The sequence below is a fragment of the Monodon monoceros genome, unplaced genomic scaffold (assembly GCF_005190385.1).
Source record: "Monodon monoceros isolate NGI ecotype Baffin Bay Population unplaced genomic scaffold, NGI_Narwhal_1 Super_Scaffold_10, whole genome shotgun sequence".
Classification (NCBI taxonomy): domain Eukaryota; kingdom Metazoa; phylum Chordata; class Mammalia; order Artiodactyla; family Monodontidae; genus Monodon; species Monodon monoceros.
The window spans coordinates 45096484-45116209 of record NW_021703766.1 but is presented as its reverse complement, the minus strand read 5'-3'; the positions used below and the strand labels follow the sequence as shown (position 1 = coordinate 45116209).

Here is a 19726-nt window from a genome sequence, read left to right as displayed (position 1 = left end):
TCCCTGGTGGCGCAGTGGTTGAGAGTCCGCCTGCCGATGCAGGGGACGCGGGTTCATGCTCCGGTCCGGGAAGATCCCACGTGCCGCGGAGCAGCTGGGCCCGTGAGCCACGGCCGCTGAGCCTGTGCGTCCGGAATCTGTGCTCCGCAACGGGAGAGGCCACAACAGTGAGAGGCCCGCGTACCGCAAAAAAAAAAAAAAAAATTACACAGCTGGTAGTATGTCAATAAAGCACTGAGGAGGAAGAACCCAAACGCCCACTAACAGGAGAACAGATAATTAAGACACAGACACACGTGGAACACTATACAGCAATGACAACAAACAAACTGCAGCCACACAGAAAAAGGATGGAGCTCACAAACCCAGGGCCAAGTGGAAGATGCCAGACGCAGAAGAGCTCCAGCTGTATAATTACACTTATGTCAAGGTCCAAACAGGCAAACCTGAACTAAGCTAATCAGGATGCGTGTGTATGTGTGCGTGTGTACGTGCACATGCAGTGAATTCACATAAAGCCAGGCCATGAGAGCACACCACGAGAGTGGCTACCAGGGTCAGGGTGGTTGGCACAAAGCATATGGGGCAAAGGACCAGGGGCGCTAGCAACACTCAGTTTTTCAATTTGGATGGTGATTACATAGGTGTTCATTTATAATCGCTTGTTAAACTATACATTCGTTTTATGTACTAGCCTGTATGTGTGTTTTTATTTAAAAGCCATCCCTCCTCCAGCCCCAACTTCTCTGGCTTCCTAGTCTTGCACATTAAGAGAAACCACATCCTATCCAAAGTATCAATATATAAAGAGCTCATACAACTCAATACCAACAAACAAACAGCCCTATTCAAAAATGGGCAGAAGACCTGAACAGACATTTTTCCAAAGAAGACATACAGATGGCCAACAGGCACATGAAGAGAGGCTCAACATTGCTAATCATCAGGAAAATGCAAATCAAAACCACAATGAGATATCACTTCACATCTGTCAGAATGGCCATCATCAAAAAATAACAAAGCATTGGCGAGGATGTGGAGAAGAGAGAACTCTCGTAGGTTGTTAGTGTGATGTAAATTGGTGCAGTCACTATGGAAAACAGTATGGAGCTTCCCCCCAAAATTAAAAATAGAACTACTATATGATCCAGCAATTCCACTCTTGGGTATATATCTGAAGAAAATAAAAACACTAATTCGAAAGATACATGCACCCCAATGTTCAGAGCAGCACCATTTACAATAGCCAAGATCTGGAAGCAACCTAACTGTCCATCAACAGATGAATGGATAAAGAAAATGTGGTACATATAAACACATACACACAATGGAATATTACTCATCCATTTAAAGAAAAAAAAAAAAGAATGGAAATTTGCCATTTGCAACAACATGGTTGGACCTAGAGGATATCATGCTTAGTGATGTAAGTCAGACAAGGAAAGGCAAATACCATATGTTTTCACTTCTATGTGCAATCTAAAAAATAAAACGAATGAATACAACAAAACAAACAGACTCATAGGTACAGAGAACAAGCTAGTGGTTAACAGAGGGGAGTGGGGTGGGGGAGTGGCAAAATAGGGGAAGATAGGGGATTAAGAGGTACAAACTACAATGTATAAAATAAATAAGATACAAGGATGTAATGTACAACACAGAGAATATAACCAATATTTTATAATAACTTTAAACGGAGCATAATCTATAAAAATATCCAAACACTATGTTGTACACCTGAAACTAATACAACATTGTAAATCAACTATACTTCAACTCTGAAAAAGAGAGAGAAGCCACATCCTGCAGGCCACCCCCAACTCCCAACCCACCCAGTGCTGGGAGTGCTGGCTACTGGCATGGGGGTGGGAATGGAGGCAGACACTCACAGCTTCAGGACAGCCAGGTTGGCTTCCAGATCATAGGCATTCTCCTTGGCTTGTGTCTCCACATAGCGCTCCAGGGTGGCCAGATTCTCAGGATTGTACCTAGAGTAGAGGAGAAACAAGATGGGTAAGCAAAGAGGAGACAAGAGCTGAGGCCCGTCACTCTATGGAACCCGGTGGGGGGTGGAGGGCACTGTAGCCTGCTCCTCCCTCTTCCTTTCTTCCCTCCCTCTACACCTGTCACTGGCCATTTGCTCTACTCAAATACTGAATCACCTCCATAACCTCTACTGAAGCTTATCCACGACCCAGACCTAAGCGTAACCTCTAAACCCCGTCAGAACCCTGGAGTCTTTTCTAGGATACCTCCTCAATCTCTCAGCCAACCAGCCCTTGCAGCCTGTATACCTGGTCCCCTGGACATCTTCGCCACCCACCCCTTCCTTCTGTCCCCAAACCCCACTGTGGTCTAGCCCCATCGTCTCCTGCCTAGCTTCCCTCATCCCAGCCCCGACCAACCTACCTGTGCTTCCCCCATCACCGCTCTGACCACTCCTGGCTATCACTGTCTATTGTCTGGTCTGCCTGGACTCTGAACTAGGAACTGCATGAAAGCATGACCTTTGGCTGTTTTTGGTCACCTCTGGTCCGCAGCATTGCCCAGAACTGACCGAGTAGATTTTAGTAAACATGTGTTCAATGAATGACATGAGGAAAAAAAGGGAGAGCAATAAAGAGGCACTGAGAGACACAGTGAGACTGAGGAACAGAGAGAGGAAACTGAGGGGCTGATAGAGGGAAAGCTGAGAAGCAGAGAGGGCGGGCTTAAAGCAATTAAAGAGGGGGAGACTGAGCGGTAGGCACGGCTACCTCCTGCCTTTAGGCCTTTACAGTGCTTTCCTTAAACATGTCCTCCAGCATGACTGAAAAATCCCACCCCTTGCTGTCTCCAGAAAACCCTCTCCTCCACCCCTCTTGGCCAGAAGCGCTCCCTCCGACCAGGCTCAGACCTGTCGATCCCCTTAAGCAACTTGCCCACGTTCGCTCTCATCTGCTCGAACATCGCCATGACTGTTGTCGCCTCCCACACCAGGGCTACAGCCGAAGTCCCGGCCGGCACTGCGTCCCCGAGAACTGGAAGAGGAAGAGCTGGTGGAAACGGAAACTACGTCTTTGTTTTCTCTCCAGCCCGAGTGGCGGTGAAGGTGTGGGGAAGCTCTGGAGGCTACTGCCACGCTTTCCGGCTGCCGCGTGACTTCTTCCCAGCGGCGCAGTTAGCGCGTGCGCATACGCTCTACCCGAGCAGAACCAACGGCGCGAGAAAAGACCTAGTCTAGCCCAGTGCGCAGGCGCCCTAGAGGCGAGGAGGCGGGGCTAAGGTTTTCCGGGGCCTCGCGTATCTAGTTCCAGTCCTTGGGAAGTGCGCGGGAACTCCCAGTGAAGGAGACTGTTTACTGGCGGCTTGCACCCACGTCGCATTGCGCGCGGCCGTGAACTCAAAACTGTGTTGGAATGCACGTGTTAGATAGATTCCTTTTGGGCCGTGGCCAAGTGCCGAGGAAGGTGCTCTCTGAGGTCCCCTTTTGTCCCAGGCCTCGGCCCCTGAGGCAGGATCCTGAGCTCCTCGCACCCCATTCTAACGCCGGGGGTTGCGGCCCGCAGAGCCGTTATTCTCTGCCCGGCAGGGGCGGGGTGAGGGGGTTCCTGGACCCCTCCGGCTCGTTTTGTGGGTGAAAGCGAGTGCCCCGTGTGTGGCGTCATGAGATGTGTGAACAGATTCTGCACACTGCAGGCATGGATACACATGCATGTATCACTTATGTATATGCTCTGGGTACATCCACATATGTGCACACGGATATCCAGGCATTTGCATGTCGACTGGTCTTCGCACCGCACAGGAGGTTACCACTAAGTGCATGTATGTGCCCCCGGTGAGCAGTGATATACATTGCATGGCCGTCTCTGTGCAGACCTGCCATCTCTGAGTTGTGGCCCAGCACTCAAGCACTCAGCAGAGGTTCAGCTGTAGTTTTTAGCCGCTGCCCAGAACGGGGGAGGGAGTGTTAGGGCACCCCTCCAGGTCACAATTAAGATAGTTTGCATCTGGTTTACATGCAGCCCAGAGCCCTGGAAGTGGAGGGGGTGTCCCCTGGGTCCCAAGGCAAGCTGCCCCTCACAGGCTCTTAGGGCCCAGGGGACAGGGGGTGGAGCCGGCTGCACAGCTCTGTGCTGGGGCAGGAAGCGAGAGTGGGGAGGGGGGAGGCCACAGCCTGCGGAGGCAAGGCGGGTGCAGGGCGTGTGGGGAGGGAGGGAGGTGACAGCACTCCGAGCCCTGAGGCCCTGCTGGCCACTGGGCGCAGGCCCAGCTCCGGGCCCCAGGAATGGACCTCGTGGACCCTGACATCTTTAATAGGGATCCCCGGGACCACTATGACCTGCTACAGCGGCTGGGTGGTGGCACCTATGGGGAAGTCTTCAAGGTGAGGAACCCCCTCATTCTCCATCACCCTCAAACCGGTGACCTTTGGGGTGAGGCCCAAGAAGGGAAGGGGATGTAAGAGGGTCCCAGTCCTTGGCTTTGGTTCGGGGATGCTGAGGAGGAACTCAGGCGAATGGAGCCTTCCTGACTGCCAACTTCCCCTTTACAAGGCTCGAGACAAGGTGACGGGGGACCTGGTGGCGTTGAAGATGGTGAAGATGGAGCCTGGTGAGGAGAGGACCTCAGGAGCTTCTTCCCCACATGCCCACCTCCTGGGACACTGGGATCTCCCCCATACTCCCTCCCTGTAGCAGCCTTTTCTCTCTGTCCCTCCTTGCAGACGATGATGTTTCCACACTTCAGAAGGAAATCCTCATCTTGAAAACTTGTCGGCACGCCAACATCGTTGCCTACCATGGGAGTTATCTCTGGTGATGAGCCTCAGACCTGCCCTGACACCCAGCCCAGCCCCTACCTGCGAGCTCCCATTCCTGACCAGGGTACCCCCTAACCTGACCTCTAATCCTGGACCCCCATTTTTAACTGGGGCACTCCTAACTTGATCCCCAGCCCAAAGTCCCACTTTTTTGACCAGAGCACCCCCAAATCTAATCTCCAATAAATAACTCCCATTTCTGACTAGGGGTCCACCAAACTGACCCCTTCAGAGCAACCAAACCTGAAACCAAGTCCCCTAAAACTAATCTTTCATCATCTTGCCCTTCGGGTCCCCTAGTTTCACTTTCATTTCCTTTAATACGAACCCCTAAATTCCCTGACCCCCAAATTAAGATCCCAGATGCCCCAATAATGTCCTCTGTCCCCCAGACCTGGTATCCTAGCTCCTCTGTCCCCTCCGAACTTCCACAACCTGTGAGGTCTCTACCCTGTCTCCTAGGTTAGCATGGGACGACAGAGGATGCCATGGGTCAGGAGCCCAAAGACCTGGGTTCCACTCCAGTTAACCCTAAACATATATTTCCTCTCTGAGCCTCAACTTCCCCATCTATAAAATGGGATGCTCTCACTGTAGTGGGCAATAGAGAGATGACAGCTCTTACATTAAAGTTCTTGTTGAACTAGAATAAGATGGACAGTGAGCCAGGAGGTATCCTATAATCATTTATTACTGCTGTTATTAGTATTGCTTTTGAACTGTTACAGGCTGCAGAAGCTCTGGATCTGCATGGAATTCTGTGGGGCTGGTTCTCTCCAGGACATCTACCAAGGTGAGAGGAAGGGCACGGGGATCCAGGTAGCCCCATTCCCCCCAATTCGCCTGTCCTGTCTCTCTGCCTTTGTGTCTCCTGGGACTGTCTTTACGGTCCATATTTCACACAGTAAGCCAGCCCCTCCTCTGGGCCTGGCCTGGCCTGTATGATGCTGGGGATACTGTGGTGACCGAGCGGGCACTGAGCCCTGTCCTCCAGGACCTGAGAGTCCAGCCCCAGTCTTTCTGCATGCAATGATCCCCTCTACTTCTCCTGCCCCATCTTCCCCGTGTCTGCATTTTCTCACCAAGGTGTATTCATGCGTTTGAGTATTTCTGCATTTCTGGCTCATCCTCAGTGCCCACATGTTCATTTAATAGTGAATGCATTTCTGATTCTCTTAGCCTGCTTTTCACTCTCTTGGAGCATTGGAGGGTGTGGGTGGGGTGGGCCTCTGATCACTTCGAGATTTCTCTTGCGCACCTCTATCTTCGACCATCTCCCGGTCTTGCTCCGGCCTCAGACCTCAAATGCCAGGAAGGAAGGACTTCATTAAGAAGTCCTCAGAGGGGGAAACTGAGGCCCACAGAGAGGAAGTGACTCACCCTGCCAGCCCATCAGACCTGGTCTCTAACCCCTCTGCCTACTGTCTCTCTCTAGTGTATCCTCTTCACCCCTTTGTGTCTCTCTTTCTCACCATGTCTGTTTTCCCACTTTTTGTTCTCTGACCATGTCTTTCTTTCTCTGCCTAAATTTGGGTCTGTTCCTGATTCTCTTTCTCTCTCTGTCTCTCTCCCTGTCTCTCTCTGCCTTTCCTCATTTTACAAAGTGACATCACCCCCTGCTCAGAGCCCTTCCATACATTCCAGTTCCCTCCAAAGCCAAGCCCAAATTTCTCATCACAGCCGGCAAGTCTGACCCCCACTGGCACACCCCAAGCGGACACACCTCATCTCCGCTCCATCCACTTTACTGCTTTCCAGACCCACCAGGCACTCTCCTGCCTCCAGGCCTTTGCACTTGCTGCTCCCATCTTCACCCCCGTCACCTTCTCAGGGATGATCACCCTGTGTAAAATGTCATACCCCTTCCCACACATATTTCCTGTTGTCTTTTCTTGCTTTATTTTTCTTCTTACTATTTATTAGCATCTCACGTACTGTATATCTTACCTGTTTATCTTGTCTACTGTCCATCTCCCCCACCGGAATGTTCTCTCATGAGGGCAGGGATCTCTGCCTCTTTTGTCCACAGCTGTATCCCCGGTGCCTGCCACGGTGGCTGGCACACAGTAGACACATGGTAAATATCTGTTGAACGAATCTCTCTCCCTCTGGCCTCTGGTTCCCTGCATCGCTGCCCCTCTCTCTGTTGCTGACCACCCCTTTGCCTCCTCCCCCTACTTGTCCCATCCTGTTTCCCCCTCCCTATGTGGCACCCTCTCAGCTGGTGTGGGTGGCGGCCAGGGGCCTGGCCCGCACCCAACACCGCACCGGGGTGACCTTTGCAGTGACAGGCCCCCTGTCAGAGCTCCAGATCAGCTATGTCTGCCGGGAAGTGCTCCAGGTGAGGAGATGCTCTGTGGGCTTGGGTAGGGGCAGGGCCCTGCTCCAGCCCCCGGACACTTACAGCCCCCGTGTCCACCCTCCTCCCCAGGGACTGGCCTATCTCCACTCACAGAAGAAGATACACCGGGACATCAAGGTGGTCTAGGGGCAGAAAGGTGGCCTTGGTGGGTGGGGAGCCCAGGATATGGGAGTGGTGCTTGGAGGGCTCGGGGTGGTGTGGGACCAGGGAGTGGCGGCAGCATTGGGCTTGGGGGGTATCTCTGACAGCCTCTAATCGCCCCCTCTTCCCCAGGGAGCCAACATCCTCATCAATGATGCTGGGGAGGTCAGACTGGGTGAGTGTGGCTGGTGGGGCTCTGGAGGGGGACTGGCTGGGGGCCCAAGGGGACAGGAGAGGTCACTATATCTCTCCCTCTGCCTCCAGCTGACTTTGGTATCTCGGCCCAGATCGGGGCAACGCTGGCTCGACGCCTCTCTTTCATTGGGACACCCTACTGGTGAGGGGTGCCTGGCTGGCAGCTGGGGGTGGTACAGGGGGCAGCAGCTTTTCCCAGCCTGGATCTCTGGGAATCTCCATCCTGGCTTTTTGCCCTGCCTCTACCTTGTTCTGTTGAATGTTCTGTCTTCTCTTGGGCTCCCTTTTGAGTTTTCCATTTACCTAGGGCTCTCTGTGCCCCCTCTACCTGTTCCTCTCAGTGTTTGTGTTGATTTTTATCCTGATCTCTCTGTCTTTCCATATCTGTCCACGTTTGCCTCCCTCTCTCTCTCTCTGTCTCTGTCTCTCTGCCTTTACCTCGCTCCGTCTTTATGTCTGTCTCTCTCCATCTTTATGTTTCTCCCTGCATCTGTCTCTCTGTATGCCTCGTTCTCCTTGTCTCTCTCCTACCCCCGCCACAAAAGTCTCCCCTCGTCCTCCTGTGTCAGCCCTGGCTCTCTGAGGGTCTCTGCCCCCAGGATGGCTCCAGAGGTGGCGGCCGTGGCCCTGAAGGGGGGATACAATGAGCTGTGTGACATCTGGTCCCTGGGCGTCACAGCCATCGAATTAGCCGAGCTACAACCACCGCTCTTTGACGTGCACCCTCTCAGGTAGGCAGATGTGGGCATGTCCCCCTAGTCCCAGAGACCCCACTCAACTCTGACCCTGGACGCCAGCCCCCAACCTGCTTCCCCACCACGAGACCCCCTACAGGAGACACCCCCTTGCTCTGAGCTCCATCCGAGACCCTCAGGCTCCCCTGAGCCCAGAAAGCCTTTTCTCCAGCCCTCCACACCAGGAGCCCCCAACACGGGGAGCGCCATCTTGAGGCTCCCTGCGAGACTGCAGGAGCTCTGTAATGCGATAAGCAGTATCCCCTAGAAGTGGCATCCCGTGCCTTGTAAATCCTAACCCTCGTTCTCATTCTGTCCCCCACTTGGCTCTCTGCTGATCTTAGTGCTATCGGGGTTCCCTTGAGCCACGAGGTCTGACCTCCACTGGAAAGTCTGATTCCCATATTCTGTCCTACCCTTATAGAGTTCTCTTCCTCATGACCAAGAGTGGCTACCAGCCCCCAAGGCTAAAGGAAAAAGGCAAATGGTAGGAGAGGTTGATGGGAAGGAGGGAGAGGGAGGGTGGAGCCAGGGGCGATGGTCTGATGGGAAGGTCTGGTGCCCTCACCGCAGAACTTGCCTTCTTCCTCCCAAGGTCGGCTGCCTTCCACAACTTTGTCAAAGTCACCCTCACTAAGAGCCCCAAGAAACGACCCGGCGCCACCAAGATGCTCACTGTAAACCTCCCCTCCCAGAGAAGCCTTCCCAGACTCACCCCCGGAATCCCCCAGGGCCTCCCACAGCTCCCTAGAACGTTGATAATTTCATTCCACAGAACCCCCATGGCCCTTTCAAAGTCCCTAGTCCCTCCGAATTCCCCAGGGATCCCCAAGACTCTGCAAATTATATCCCAGACCTTTTCCCAAGATACGCTGAGTTCTTAAAACTCACAAATTCCCAAGGGCTTCAGGACCCATTCCTGGGTGTGCTTTGGAATTCCAGGGAAACTCGAGTCCCCTCTAAGACACCTTTGGAATTCTCCAACTACCCTATTTTTTCTTTTTTCTTTTTTGGCCGCGATGCGCGCATGAGGGATCTTATTTCCTTGAGTAGCGATCGAGCCCGTGCCCCCTGTAGTGGAAGCGGGGACTCTTAACCACTGGACCGCCAGGGAAGTCCCCTACCCTAAGTTTATCTAATCCCGTCAGACTCCTCAGAATCCCCCAGGTCCCCAGAATTCCCTGCGTCTTCCTCTGTTGGCGACTTCCCCACCAGATTCCCTTAGATGGGTTCTCCAGCCCCTCGTCCCAACCCTCTCTCTCCAGCCCAGCCCTCTGTCTGCTGACACCCTCCTCCCCTCCCCCAGCATCAACTGGTTTCCCAGCCTGGGCTAAACAGAGGCCTGATCGTAGATCTTCTTGACAAACTGAGGAACCCAGGGAAGGGGGCCCCTGTTGGCGAGATTGAAGATGAGGAGCCTGAGGTGAGGGACCCGCCCCCCCACTTCGCTCACGCTGTTCCCCTGCCTGGAGCACCCCCTTGCTGCCTGTCTTAGAAGGAAAAAAGCCAGTGAGCATGGGGAGCTTGGCGCAGGGCTGGAGGCACAGAGGTTATGGGAGGACCAAGGGCTCCAAGCTGGGCCCACAGGGTGGTGAGGGCTGCTAGAGGGCATGGTCCTGATGCAGCCACCGCTCTGCCCAGCTCCCCCCCGCCATCCCTCGGCGGATCAGATCCACCCATCGCTCCAGCTCTCTGGGGATCCCAGACGCGGATTGCTGTCGTGAGTAGAGAATCCCTACGTCCGGGGACACCTGACCCTATAAGCCAAGAGATGCCCCCTCATCAGATGGCCAGAGGCCCCAGAGAACCCCATCACCATCTGACCCCACAGGAGACCCCAGAGAAAACCTCATCACCACCTGATCTACAAAGTGACTCTAGAGACCCCTACCTCTCTGTCCTGCAGACAGACCCCCTGAGACTTCCCACAACCACCAGGACTCCCAGAGACCTCAGAAATCTTTGTCTGATCCTTGGTACCCAGGTGGAACCTCAAAACAAACACTCTGTAACCATTCTGAGCCCCCAGCTCTCTGATCTCAAACCCTGACCCCCAAATGAGACCCCTGTAAACCAAGATCCCTCCCCTGTAGCGACAGCTCCAGTCCTAAGACCCTGATCCCAGACCCCACCCCCAATTCTACTCTTTTTGTTCCCAAATCCACGTCCCCAGCTCACTGTGTGTTACCCCCAGGGCGGCACATGGAGTTCAGGAAGCTCAGAGGCATGGAGTCCAGACCCACAGCCGACACGGTGAGATGCCTCCCCTGCCGCCCAGCCACCCTCCCCTCCCCTCCCACTGGGCCACTGCTGACCCTTTACTATCCCGCAGGCTCGCTTACAGCCCCCTGGAGACTTCAAGAGCAGCAGTCCTAGGTCAGGGACCCTCAGGGTGGGAGGCAGGCTGGGCTACACGTGGGGACTACCCGAGGCTCATACCTGTCCCTCCTCAGGAGGCACCTGTCGGAGTCTGATGACGACTACGACGACGTGGACATGTAAGACAGCTCCACGGGCCCCCACCCAGCTCCCACCTTCCTACCACCCCGCCTTCCTTCCACCCCGACCCCAGCCTCAGCCCCTGCTTTCCTTCTACCACTCAGCGCTGACCCCTGACCCCTGACTGGACCCTCAATGCCTCCACCTTCCTTCACGCCGGACCCCTGACCCTCAACCCCACCCCACCTCAACCCTGGGCCCCCTGCTACATCTCAGTCCCCGGCTCCGGCCAGAGGTTGCTCCCACCCCCAGATCTCAACTGCAGTCCTAACCCTCAACCCCCGGCCCTCATCTTTCTTCATCTCACCCAGCCTCAGGCTGAACCTTTCCCCCATGTCAGGCCCTCAGCCCCAGCAGTCGGCCCAGGCCCCCATCTCCCCCAGCCCCAGGCCTGTGTCAGCCTCAGGGCCCACCCATCCATCCCACACGTCTCGTCTGTCATGGGCTCACGGGCAGCGCGCCCGGCACCAAGTGAGAACCTGACCCCCAGGAGCTCATATGATCTGTGTTCCTAGGCGGGCGTGAAGAGGCAGAGACTTGATGCATTGTCAGCACTCGATATCCAAGAGTTGCTGTTACTGTTAACATCATGCTTATCAGTCCTTTAGCCCTTGGCCCCAGCCCAGACCGCGTCGCCCTCTGAGCCTCCTGAGCTCAGACCTCTGGCCCCAACCTTCCCCAGTGCTTGTTCCCCACACCCACACCTGCTTACCCCATCATTGTGTTCCAGCCCCACCCCTGCAGAAGACACACCTCCTCCGCTGCCCCCCAAGGTAAGGCCCTGGGTCAGAGCTGGGGGCCACGGGGCCAGGAGGCCAGAGTCCATAGATGCTGGGATACTGAGCCCTCTAGGGCTGGAGTCTGGGATGCCGGGTCCTTTGAATTCTGGGAAGACTGGAACGATAAGCACATTGGGATCTGGAAGTAGTAACCCCGACCCTAGGGGTGGGACTCAGAATATTTAGCCCAATGGACACTGGTCAGTAGCTGGTCCTTGGAAACGCCTGCTGCACCCAGCACTCACCCTTTAGTTGCTGGCGTGTGTCGATGTTGGGCGTGGGTTAGAGGGGAAGGCTGGAGTGGTGGTCGGACATCATGGGGAAGGTCAGAGCCATGACCTACTTACTGTCAGTTCTGGTGGAGGCAGATTGAAGGGCGCCCTCTCTCTCAGATCATCTAATGTATTCCCCCACCGTCCTTCTCTCTCTCCAAAGCCCAAGTTCCGTTCTCCATCGGACGAGGGTCCTGGGGAAACTGGGGATGAGGGACAGCTGAGCCCGGGGGTGCTGGTCCGATGTGCCAGTGGGCCTCCCCCACGGACCCCACATCTTGGGCCTCCCCCAGCCACGCGAAGCCCCTACCTAACTGCCCACTCAGGTGACAGGGCAGGCTGGGGTGGGAGGTGGGTAGAGGTGGGGTGTGGCAGGGTTAGGGGGGTTTGGGGGCTGATTTTCCCCACCCCATCTCAGAACCCTCACTCTGGAACCCAGCCCCCTGGGAGCCTGACCAGCCCCCACTGTTGCCCCCCAAGAAGGAAAAGATGAAGAGAAAGGTGAGGCCAGCCGTGCTGAGGACTCACACCTCTGGATGGGGCTGGGGATGCATGGTGGGAGTGGGGGGGTTGGGCTGGGAAGACTAATAATATAACAGGTGACATACGTTGAGCATTTCCTCTGTGCCAGACACTGATATCGTGTCTTTACAAGGTGTATACCTTCACAGAAAGAGGTAGATGTCGTAGAGATAGGTGTTATCCCCCATTTCAAACTGGGGAAACTGAGGCACAGAGAGGTAAGTAGCTTTCCAAGGTATGAACCTTTGAGGAAGCAGAGGCAGGATTTGAACCTTGGCACTCTTGCTTCCAAATCTTAACCACCACGCCTTCCTGTCCCCTCCTCCCTTTTGCTGGATCTGCTGTTGCCCCGCCCCCATGGCCCACCCAGGGATGTGCCCTTCTAGTAAAGTTATTCAATGGCTGCCCCCTCCGGATCCACAGCACGGCAGCCTGGACGCACCCCTCCACCAAGGGTGAGCATTCAGGAGGGTCATGGAGAATGTGGCGGGGACGGGGAGGGCCCTTAATGGAAGGCACAAAGGCAGGGACAGGGGAGGGGAGGGAGTGGCAGAGCTGAGGCAGGGGCACAGCCAGGAGTTACAGGTGGAGTTGAGGGATCAAAGATGGGTAGAGTGAAGATGGGTTTGAGAGTGAAGACTAGGAAAATTAGAGTTTGGAGGCCGGGAGTGTCAGATATGGGACTTCCCTGGGGGTCCAGTGGTTAAGACTCCGCGCTTCCACCACAGGGGGCAGGGGTTCGATCCCTGGTCGGGGAACTAAGGTCCCACATGCTGTGAGGTGTGGCCAAAATAAAAAATAAATAAATTTTTAAAAAGGAGTGTCAGATATAGCAGAAAGGTCAGAGTTTGGGGTACAAGATCCAGGACAGTTGGACCCCATTAACCTCGGTTGTAGGTTAATGGTAGAGAGACTGGGATCAGGATTTGGGGGCCAGGAGTTTTGGGGATTAGAATGTAGCAGAAGGGGAGAGAGTTTGGGGATCAAAGATGTGGAGACAAGGTCAGTGAGGGATAAATGTTAAGGAAACAGTATTAGAGTTTTCGGGGTCACACTAGACAGAAAAAGCCATATGGAGGGCTGTCTGAATTTGAGGATCAGTGTTGAGATAGGATTAGCATTCAGGGACCAGAACTGGGGAGAAAGAGGGAAAGAATTTAGAGGGCTATTCGGGGAGTCACATCTAATGTTGGGGGCAGAATTGAGGGGACAGAGGGTCAGGATTTGCGAGTCAGGGATGGAAGAACCACCAGAACCAGTGGTGGTCAGAGGCTGGTAAGAGTGAGATCAGCTCAGGGGAACTGGTCAGGGTTTGAGTTCAGATTTGGGGAAACAGAGGCCGGAAGTGTCAGTTTGGAGGGAGAGCAGAGAATTGAGGGTCAGGGCTGGCGAACAGAGTACCAGTGTTTGGGGCCATAGGGGGGTCTGGGAAGTCCCCCACTATGAGGCAGGTCCCAGCATCCTCATGTCTGTGCTCCCCAGACCAGCACCTGCTCCTGGGGGCCGAGGAAGGCATTTTCATCCTGAACCGAAATGATCAGGAGGCCACACTGGAGATGGTGAGGGGCAGCACCTAGGATGGGCCAAGGGTGGGGGCTGGAGTTGGGGTTGCTGGGGTCTTACAGGAGCCATCTCCCCTTCCTCTGCAGCTTTTTTCTAGCCGGACTACCTGGGTATACTCTATCAACAATGTCCTCATGTCTCTCTCAGGTCTGGTTATGGCTGGGTGGGAGGGTGGGGAGTCAGAACTTAAGGAGTCAAGGGGTTGGGAGATAGCTGGGCATGGCTGAAAAAAAAAATTAGGCTCCCCCTTCACAGAGCCTACAGTTCAAATTCCAGCCACTTTTCCACTGTGGGACTTGGGGCAAGAGACTTCTCCCTGAGCCTCAGTTTCCCCATCTGTAAAATGGGGCTCACAGTAGTGCCCACCTCTCAAGTCAGTTTTGAGGTAATTTCCACAAGAAGTCAGTCTTTACATTTCTTTGATGTTCAGATGACAGTTAGTACTTGTTCCATGCTTTACTAAAATAGAGCGAGCAAGTTGTAGATTAAAATGATGTGTCATTGTTTTATAAACACTTTGTGTAAAAGAATTTCTAATTTATGAGGAGACCCCAAGCCAAAAGTTTGTGATGACAGACTTTTGCAGAATTTGTAGATATGTTTTTTCTTAAATTTTGTAATGTGTGTAACTTCATCTGACTGGTTAAGTGTCCATCATTTGTCATGTGGCTACAAGCACCATGAGGGTAGGGAACGTAATTATTTTACTCACCATTAATGGTTCACCAGAGCCAAGCACAGTGCCTGGCCTAAAGTGGGCATTTAAAATATGTTGCATGAAAAATGAGCAAATAAAGGTGCTTGAGACTGGAGGGCTTGGGCATTTTAAAGGGATGGGGCCAAGTGATGGGATAGGGAAAAGGTGGGAGTGTGCAGTGTCCTATAACTGCCTGCTTCCCCTACATACACACACTGCAGGAAAGACCCCCCACCTGTATTCTCATAGCATCTTGGGCCTACTGGAACGGAAAGAGGCCAGAACAGGAAGCCCCATCGCTCACATTAGCCCCCACCGGCTACTGGCAAGGTACCAGCCCGCAGTGGCACCTCTGACCCCTCTAATGCCTCATTTCTGCCGTCCCTGCCCCCATTCACGCCTCCCTTCTTCTGCAGGAAGAACATGGTCTCCACTAAGATCCAGGACACCAAAGGCTGCCGGGCGTGCTGTGTGGGTGAGAGAAAACCCCATGGGTGTGCAGAGAGGGGGCGGGACCAGGGGCGGGACTTGGACTCCCTCTCGACCCGAGAGGATTGCAGAGTTAAGGCAGGGTGAACAGAGCCCGGGGAAAGATGTATCCTTACCTCCACAGCAGAGGGCGTGAGCTCCGGGGGCCCGTTCCTGTGTGGGGCATTGGAGACATCCGTGGTCCTGCTTCAGTGGTACCAGCCCATGAACAAGTTCCTGCTGGTCCGGGTAGGGAGCCTGCAGACGCTGGGGACTTTGTCAGATTGGGTGGCCAGGGCCATCCACTCTACGCTTCTGTTGAGAGCTCCACGAATCCGGCCTTCCACCCGAGGCCCCGCCCCAATCTCCCCAAGGCCCCGCCCACCTGGAGGCTCCTCACTGATCTTTCAGCTCCGCTCCTCACCCCTGGCCTAATTATTCTTCAGGCCCTATGCCCTTCCCCCCACCTCTAAGGAGACCCCATTCAGGTTCTTTGAGTCTCTAAGGAGACTTTGCTGCCTTTGGGGCCACAGCCCCCGGGGGCCCTGCCTCTCTGTCGCCAAGGCGGCACGCCCCCCAACGGAAGCCACGCCCACTCTGAGGGCACATCCGTCAATTTCTAAGCCCTCTGAGGCTTCACCCCCTGAAGTTTCTTGGCAAGGGAATACTTAGGAAATACTTCGGAAGCCCCACGCCCACTGTCCTCCAAGACCCCGCCCCCTCTCAGGCCCCGCCCCAAGCCTTCTCTGAGCCCGCCCCTCCCTGCGCGTTCCGCAGCAGGTGCTGTTCCCGCTACCTACGCCTCTGCCGGTGTTTGCACTGCTGACCGGGCCAGGCTCCGAGCTGCCCGCCGTGTGCATCGGCGTGAGCCCCGGGCGGCCTGCGAAGTCGGTGCTCTTCCACACCGTGCGCTTCGGCGCGCTCTCCTGCTGGCTGGGCGAGATGAGCACAGGTGCAGGCTCTGGGAGGGGTGGGGCTTATCAGTTTGGGAGGGTTGGGTCTGGGTGGCTGGGCGGTGCTTAGCCTGAGGCGTAATTGAGAAAGGGGTTGAAACGAGAGGGGACGGGAGAACATTGGGTATATATAATTGGTGAGATTGATGATAGGGGACTGGGGAACTCTATGATGGGCGAGGTTTAGCCCTTTTGCTTGGGAATGGAGAGGGTGCCTAGCCCGCTTGCTTGAGAAAGGCGAAGTGAGGTGGAATTGGTCCTTGAACCCCCGCCTCTCAAGCAGAGCACAAGGGACCAGTACAGGTGACTCAGGTCGAGGAAGACAAGGTGATGGTGTTGATGGACGGTAAGAACCTTCCTCCCTCCCTTTCCCCCACTATTCCTAGATCTCCGAACCCCAGAACCTGTACCTCTCTCAGAAACGCTGAGCCCCTCCAGTCCTTGTCCATCCTGCTTTGCTTCTCACGCTGAATTTATTGTCTGGTCCCTCCATAACCTTCTAAGTCCCGCTTACTGCTCTTAAAGACCCCGCTCTACCTCCTTCTAGGGTCTCTGAAGCTGGTGACCCCAGAGGGGGCCCCAGTCAGGGGGCTTCGAACTCCAGAGATCCCCATGACTGAAGCAGTGGAGGCCGTGGGTATGTGCCGGGATGATAGGGTCCGGGGTCCAGGTTGGAGGCTTAAGGGAAATCCAAGGGTAACAGGCACTGCTTTCCTCCCAGCTATGGTCGGGGGTCGGCTCCAGGCCTTCTGGAAGCATGGAGTGCAGGTGTGGGCTCTAGGCTCGGACCAGGTAAGCTCCTCCATCCCAGCCCCCGCAATCCAGCCCCTCCCATGTCAGTCTTCTCATTCATCAGATGGACTGGGAGAACTGAGTCAGGGTGTGAAGTCCTGGAGGAGAAGCTTTCTCTAGGCTCAGTTCAGACGGGTCCCCTTCTCTACCCCAGTGTCGCTTAGGTCCAGACCTCATCCAGGGTCACTGTAGAGATATGTGGGTTAAGAGCATGGCCCAGACTGCCTGGGTTGGAATCCAGCTGAATGACCTTAGGCAAATGACTTAATCTTCCTGTGCCTCACTTTTCTCATCCGGAAAATGGAGTGAAAAATGGTGCTTACCTCACAGAACACCATGTGTCAGGCTCTGCCCTTACAGTTTTGTATTTTACTTAATCTTCGTGATTGCCTATCAGGTAGGTACTATGATTTCAAAGGTTAGTACTCTGAGGTGCAGAGAGGTTAAGTAACTCGCCTGACGTCACACAGCTGATGAGCGGTGTTAGCAAGAATGATTATTTCTGGACCTGAGGAGTTCAGAGACCTCGTCCCCTGCTCTCTTTAAAGGAGAGACACTGACACAGCATCTTTTCCCCCAGCTGCTGCAGGAGCTGAGAGACCCCACCCTCACCTTCCGTCTGCTTGGCTCCCCCAGGTATGAACTCGGGAACGGGGGGCTTCTGATGTGGAGAGGGCATCCGGAGGTATCCCCAGCCACCTGTATCTGTGGCCTGGACATCCTCTCACCTGGTCTCCCTGCTTCCATCTCTGCCCCCTATAGTCCATTCCCCACACAGCAGCCAAGGTGGAATTTTCATTTTTTAATTTTTGTCGTAAATTTTTATTTTGACATAATTTTAGACTCTCAGAGAAGTTGCAAAAATAAATTTAAAAATTGTGTATCCCCTTCACCCAGATTCCCCATATATTATGTCTTAGCCACATTTGCTTTATTCTTCCCTTTCATATATGTATAATTTTTTTCTATTTGCATGTGAATTGCAGACGTGATGCCAATTTACCCCTAAGTACTTCAGTGTATGTTTCCTAAATGAAGGCCAGGACATACTCTTACAAACCACAATACAGCTGTCAAAATCAAGAAAATAACAGTGAAATATCACTACCTTCTAATTCACACGCTCGTTCAAGTCTCACCAGTTGTTCCAATGATGCTCTTGTTCTTTATAACCAAAAAATAATACTATTTTTCTCGTCCAGGATATAATCCAGGATGATGGGCTGCATTTTGGAGTAATGTTTCTTTAGTCTTGAGCCTAGGACAATTCTTCAGACTTTCCTGGCTTTTCATAACCTTGACACTTTTGAAGAGTACAGGAAATTTGTTTTACAGAATGTCCCTCAACTGGGTTTGAGGTTTCCAGGTTAAGAGTTTGGGGCAGGAATACCACAGAAATGATGGGGTGTCCTTTCACTGCATCAGATCAGGAAGCACATGTTTTGTCCCATTACTGGGGATGTTATCTTTTTTTTCTTTCTTTATTTTTGGCTGTGTTGGGTCTTCGTTGCTGCGCGCGGGCTTTCTCTAGTTGCGGCGAGCGGGGGCTACTCTTGGTTGCAGTGCGTGGGCTTCTCATTGCGGTGGCTTCTCTTGTTGCAGAGCGCGGGCTCTAGGCGCGCAGGCTTCAGTAGTTGTGGTGCATGGGCTCAGTAGTTGTGGCTCACGGCCTCTAGAGCGCAGGCTCGGTAGTTGTGGCGCACGGGCTTAGTTGCTCCATGGCATGTGGGATCTTCCTGGACCAGGGCTTGAACCTGTGTCCTCTGCATTGGCAGGAGGATTCTTAACCACTGCGCCACCAGGGAAGCCCAGAGGGGTCTTTTAAAATCCAGATCTGATTGTGTCACTCTCCACCTGCTTAAATCCTTCCCGTGACCTCAGGATAAATACCAAATCCTGGTCATAGCTCACAAACCATGACTTCTGCAGTCAAACCCCAGGCTCTCTCCCACCTCAAGGCCTTTGCACAGGCTGTTCTCTCTGCCCAGAACACTCTTCCCTGCCTTTTCACCAAGTTCCCTCCTGAGCCTCTTTCAGGCTCCACCATCCATTCTTTGGGGGCACCTTGGCTGACGCCTTGGGCTAAGTTTCCCCGTTATGTGCCTCATGCTTCTTTGCATTCATCTGATTCACTGATTCATGTTGGTCTCCTGCTCTAGATTGAGCTCCCCGAGGGCAGGGGCCATGTGTGCTCATTCACTGCTATAGCCCAGCACTGTGCTGGCAAAGACTCTATAAACTCCTCTGCAGATGAAGGAACGAACAAATGCATGAATGAACTGACTTCTCTCTTCCTTTCCCAGGCCTGTGGTGGTGGAGACACGCCCAGCAGATGATCCTACTGCCCCCAGCAACCTCTACATCCAGGAATGAGCCCCTGACGGGGTGTTAGGAACCAGTCCCCACACCTCCCTCCCCAGCGCACACACATTAGTGATCACGACACGCCCCTGTCTCTGAATAAACATGACTTCAGTCTCTGCTGCTGTCTTGGTTTTCTTGGGTTGGCGGGGGAGAGGAGGGCAGAATTCCTGTATGCCCACCTACCCCCCAATGTCAACAATCCAGCACAATGATGTCAGGGGTGTAGCACAGACTTTATTTTGCCAGTACATGGTCACCCTCCCCCAGCTGCCTTGCGGGGAGGGATTTGGGGGCTAAGGGGCTTGCTGTGAGAATAAGGACCTTCGAGGTGGGGGTGAAGGGCCAGCTGGGGGTGTCTCAGCTAAGCTGGTCCTCATACTGCTTGCGGAAACAATCGCCAGCCGGGAAGAAATCCCAACATCTCTCTTGGTACATCTTCCAGACGTAAGACTCCTAGGGGTGGGGGATGGGGAAGGGTTGGTTGGTCACATCTTCAAATGCTTCACATTGATATGAGCTTTTTACTGTCACCTGCTGATGGACCTTATATTAAAATTCACCATGTCTCTGCCCATTGTCGT

At 53.9% G+C, this 19726-nt stretch overlaps 3 protein-coding genes across 6 annotated transcripts in view; 1 reads left to right on the top strand and 2 right to left on the bottom strand.

Moving 5' to 3' along the window:
* EIF3K (eukaryotic translation initiation factor 3 subunit K) overlaps positions 1-3143 on the bottom strand; it is a 14214-nt gene extending 11071 nt beyond the window's left edge. Inside the window, exons 1-3 of the mRNA XM_029235940.1 lie at positions 2897-3143; positions 1890-1988; positions 122-137 (exon numbers count right to left, since the gene is read on the bottom strand). Of these exons, the coding sequence (XP_029091773.1) occupies positions 122-137; positions 1890-1988; positions 2897-2955 (174 nt within the window). The 5' untranslated portion in view covers positions 2956-3143. The remainder of the gene's footprint in view (positions 1-121; positions 138-1889; positions 1989-2896) is intronic.
* A 1004-nt stretch (positions 3144-4147) lies between these two features.
* MAP4K1 (mitogen-activated protein kinase kinase kinase kinase 1) lies at positions 4148-19261 on the top strand. Of its 4 annotated transcripts, none has more exons than XM_029244271.1 (31): positions 4148-4369; positions 4539-4596; positions 4709-4799; positions 5533-5597; positions 7090-7145; positions 7236-7283; positions 7440-7482; positions 7572-7644; positions 8102-8233; positions 8661-8723; positions 8832-8913; positions 9543-9659; positions 9878-9956; positions 10431-10489; positions 10569-10612; positions 10690-10734; positions 11466-11508; positions 11950-12112; positions 12205-12287; positions 12679-12763; positions 13791-13867; positions 13958-14018; positions 14790-14898; positions 14985-15043; positions 15182-15285; positions 15814-15988; positions 16270-16335; positions 16537-16626; positions 16711-16781; positions 17362-17417; positions 19085-19261. In XM_029244271.1, the coding sequence occupies exons 1-31, from the start codon at positions 4271-4273 to the stop codon at positions 19152-19154; spliced, it is 2466 nt and encodes an 821-aa protein (XP_029100104.1). In that variant the 5' UTR covers positions 4148-4270; the 3' UTR covers positions 19155-19261. The 4 variants fall into 4 exon arrangements, with proteins under 4 accessions (XP_029100104.1, XP_029100096.1, XP_029100090.1 ...); XM_029244263.1 differs by having other exon boundaries at positions 8072-8233; positions 16273-16335; XM_029244257.1 differs by having other exon boundaries at positions 8072-8233.
* A 6-nt stretch (positions 19262-19267) lies between these two features.
* RYR1 (ryanodine receptor 1) overlaps positions 19268-19726 on the bottom strand; it is a 107928-nt gene continuing 107469 nt past the window's right edge. The window contains exon 96 of the mRNA XM_029235932.1: positions 19268-19598. Coding sequence (XP_029091765.1) covers positions 19503-19598 — 96 coding nt within the window. The 3' untranslated portion in view covers positions 19268-19502. The remainder of the gene's footprint in view (positions 19599-19726) is intronic.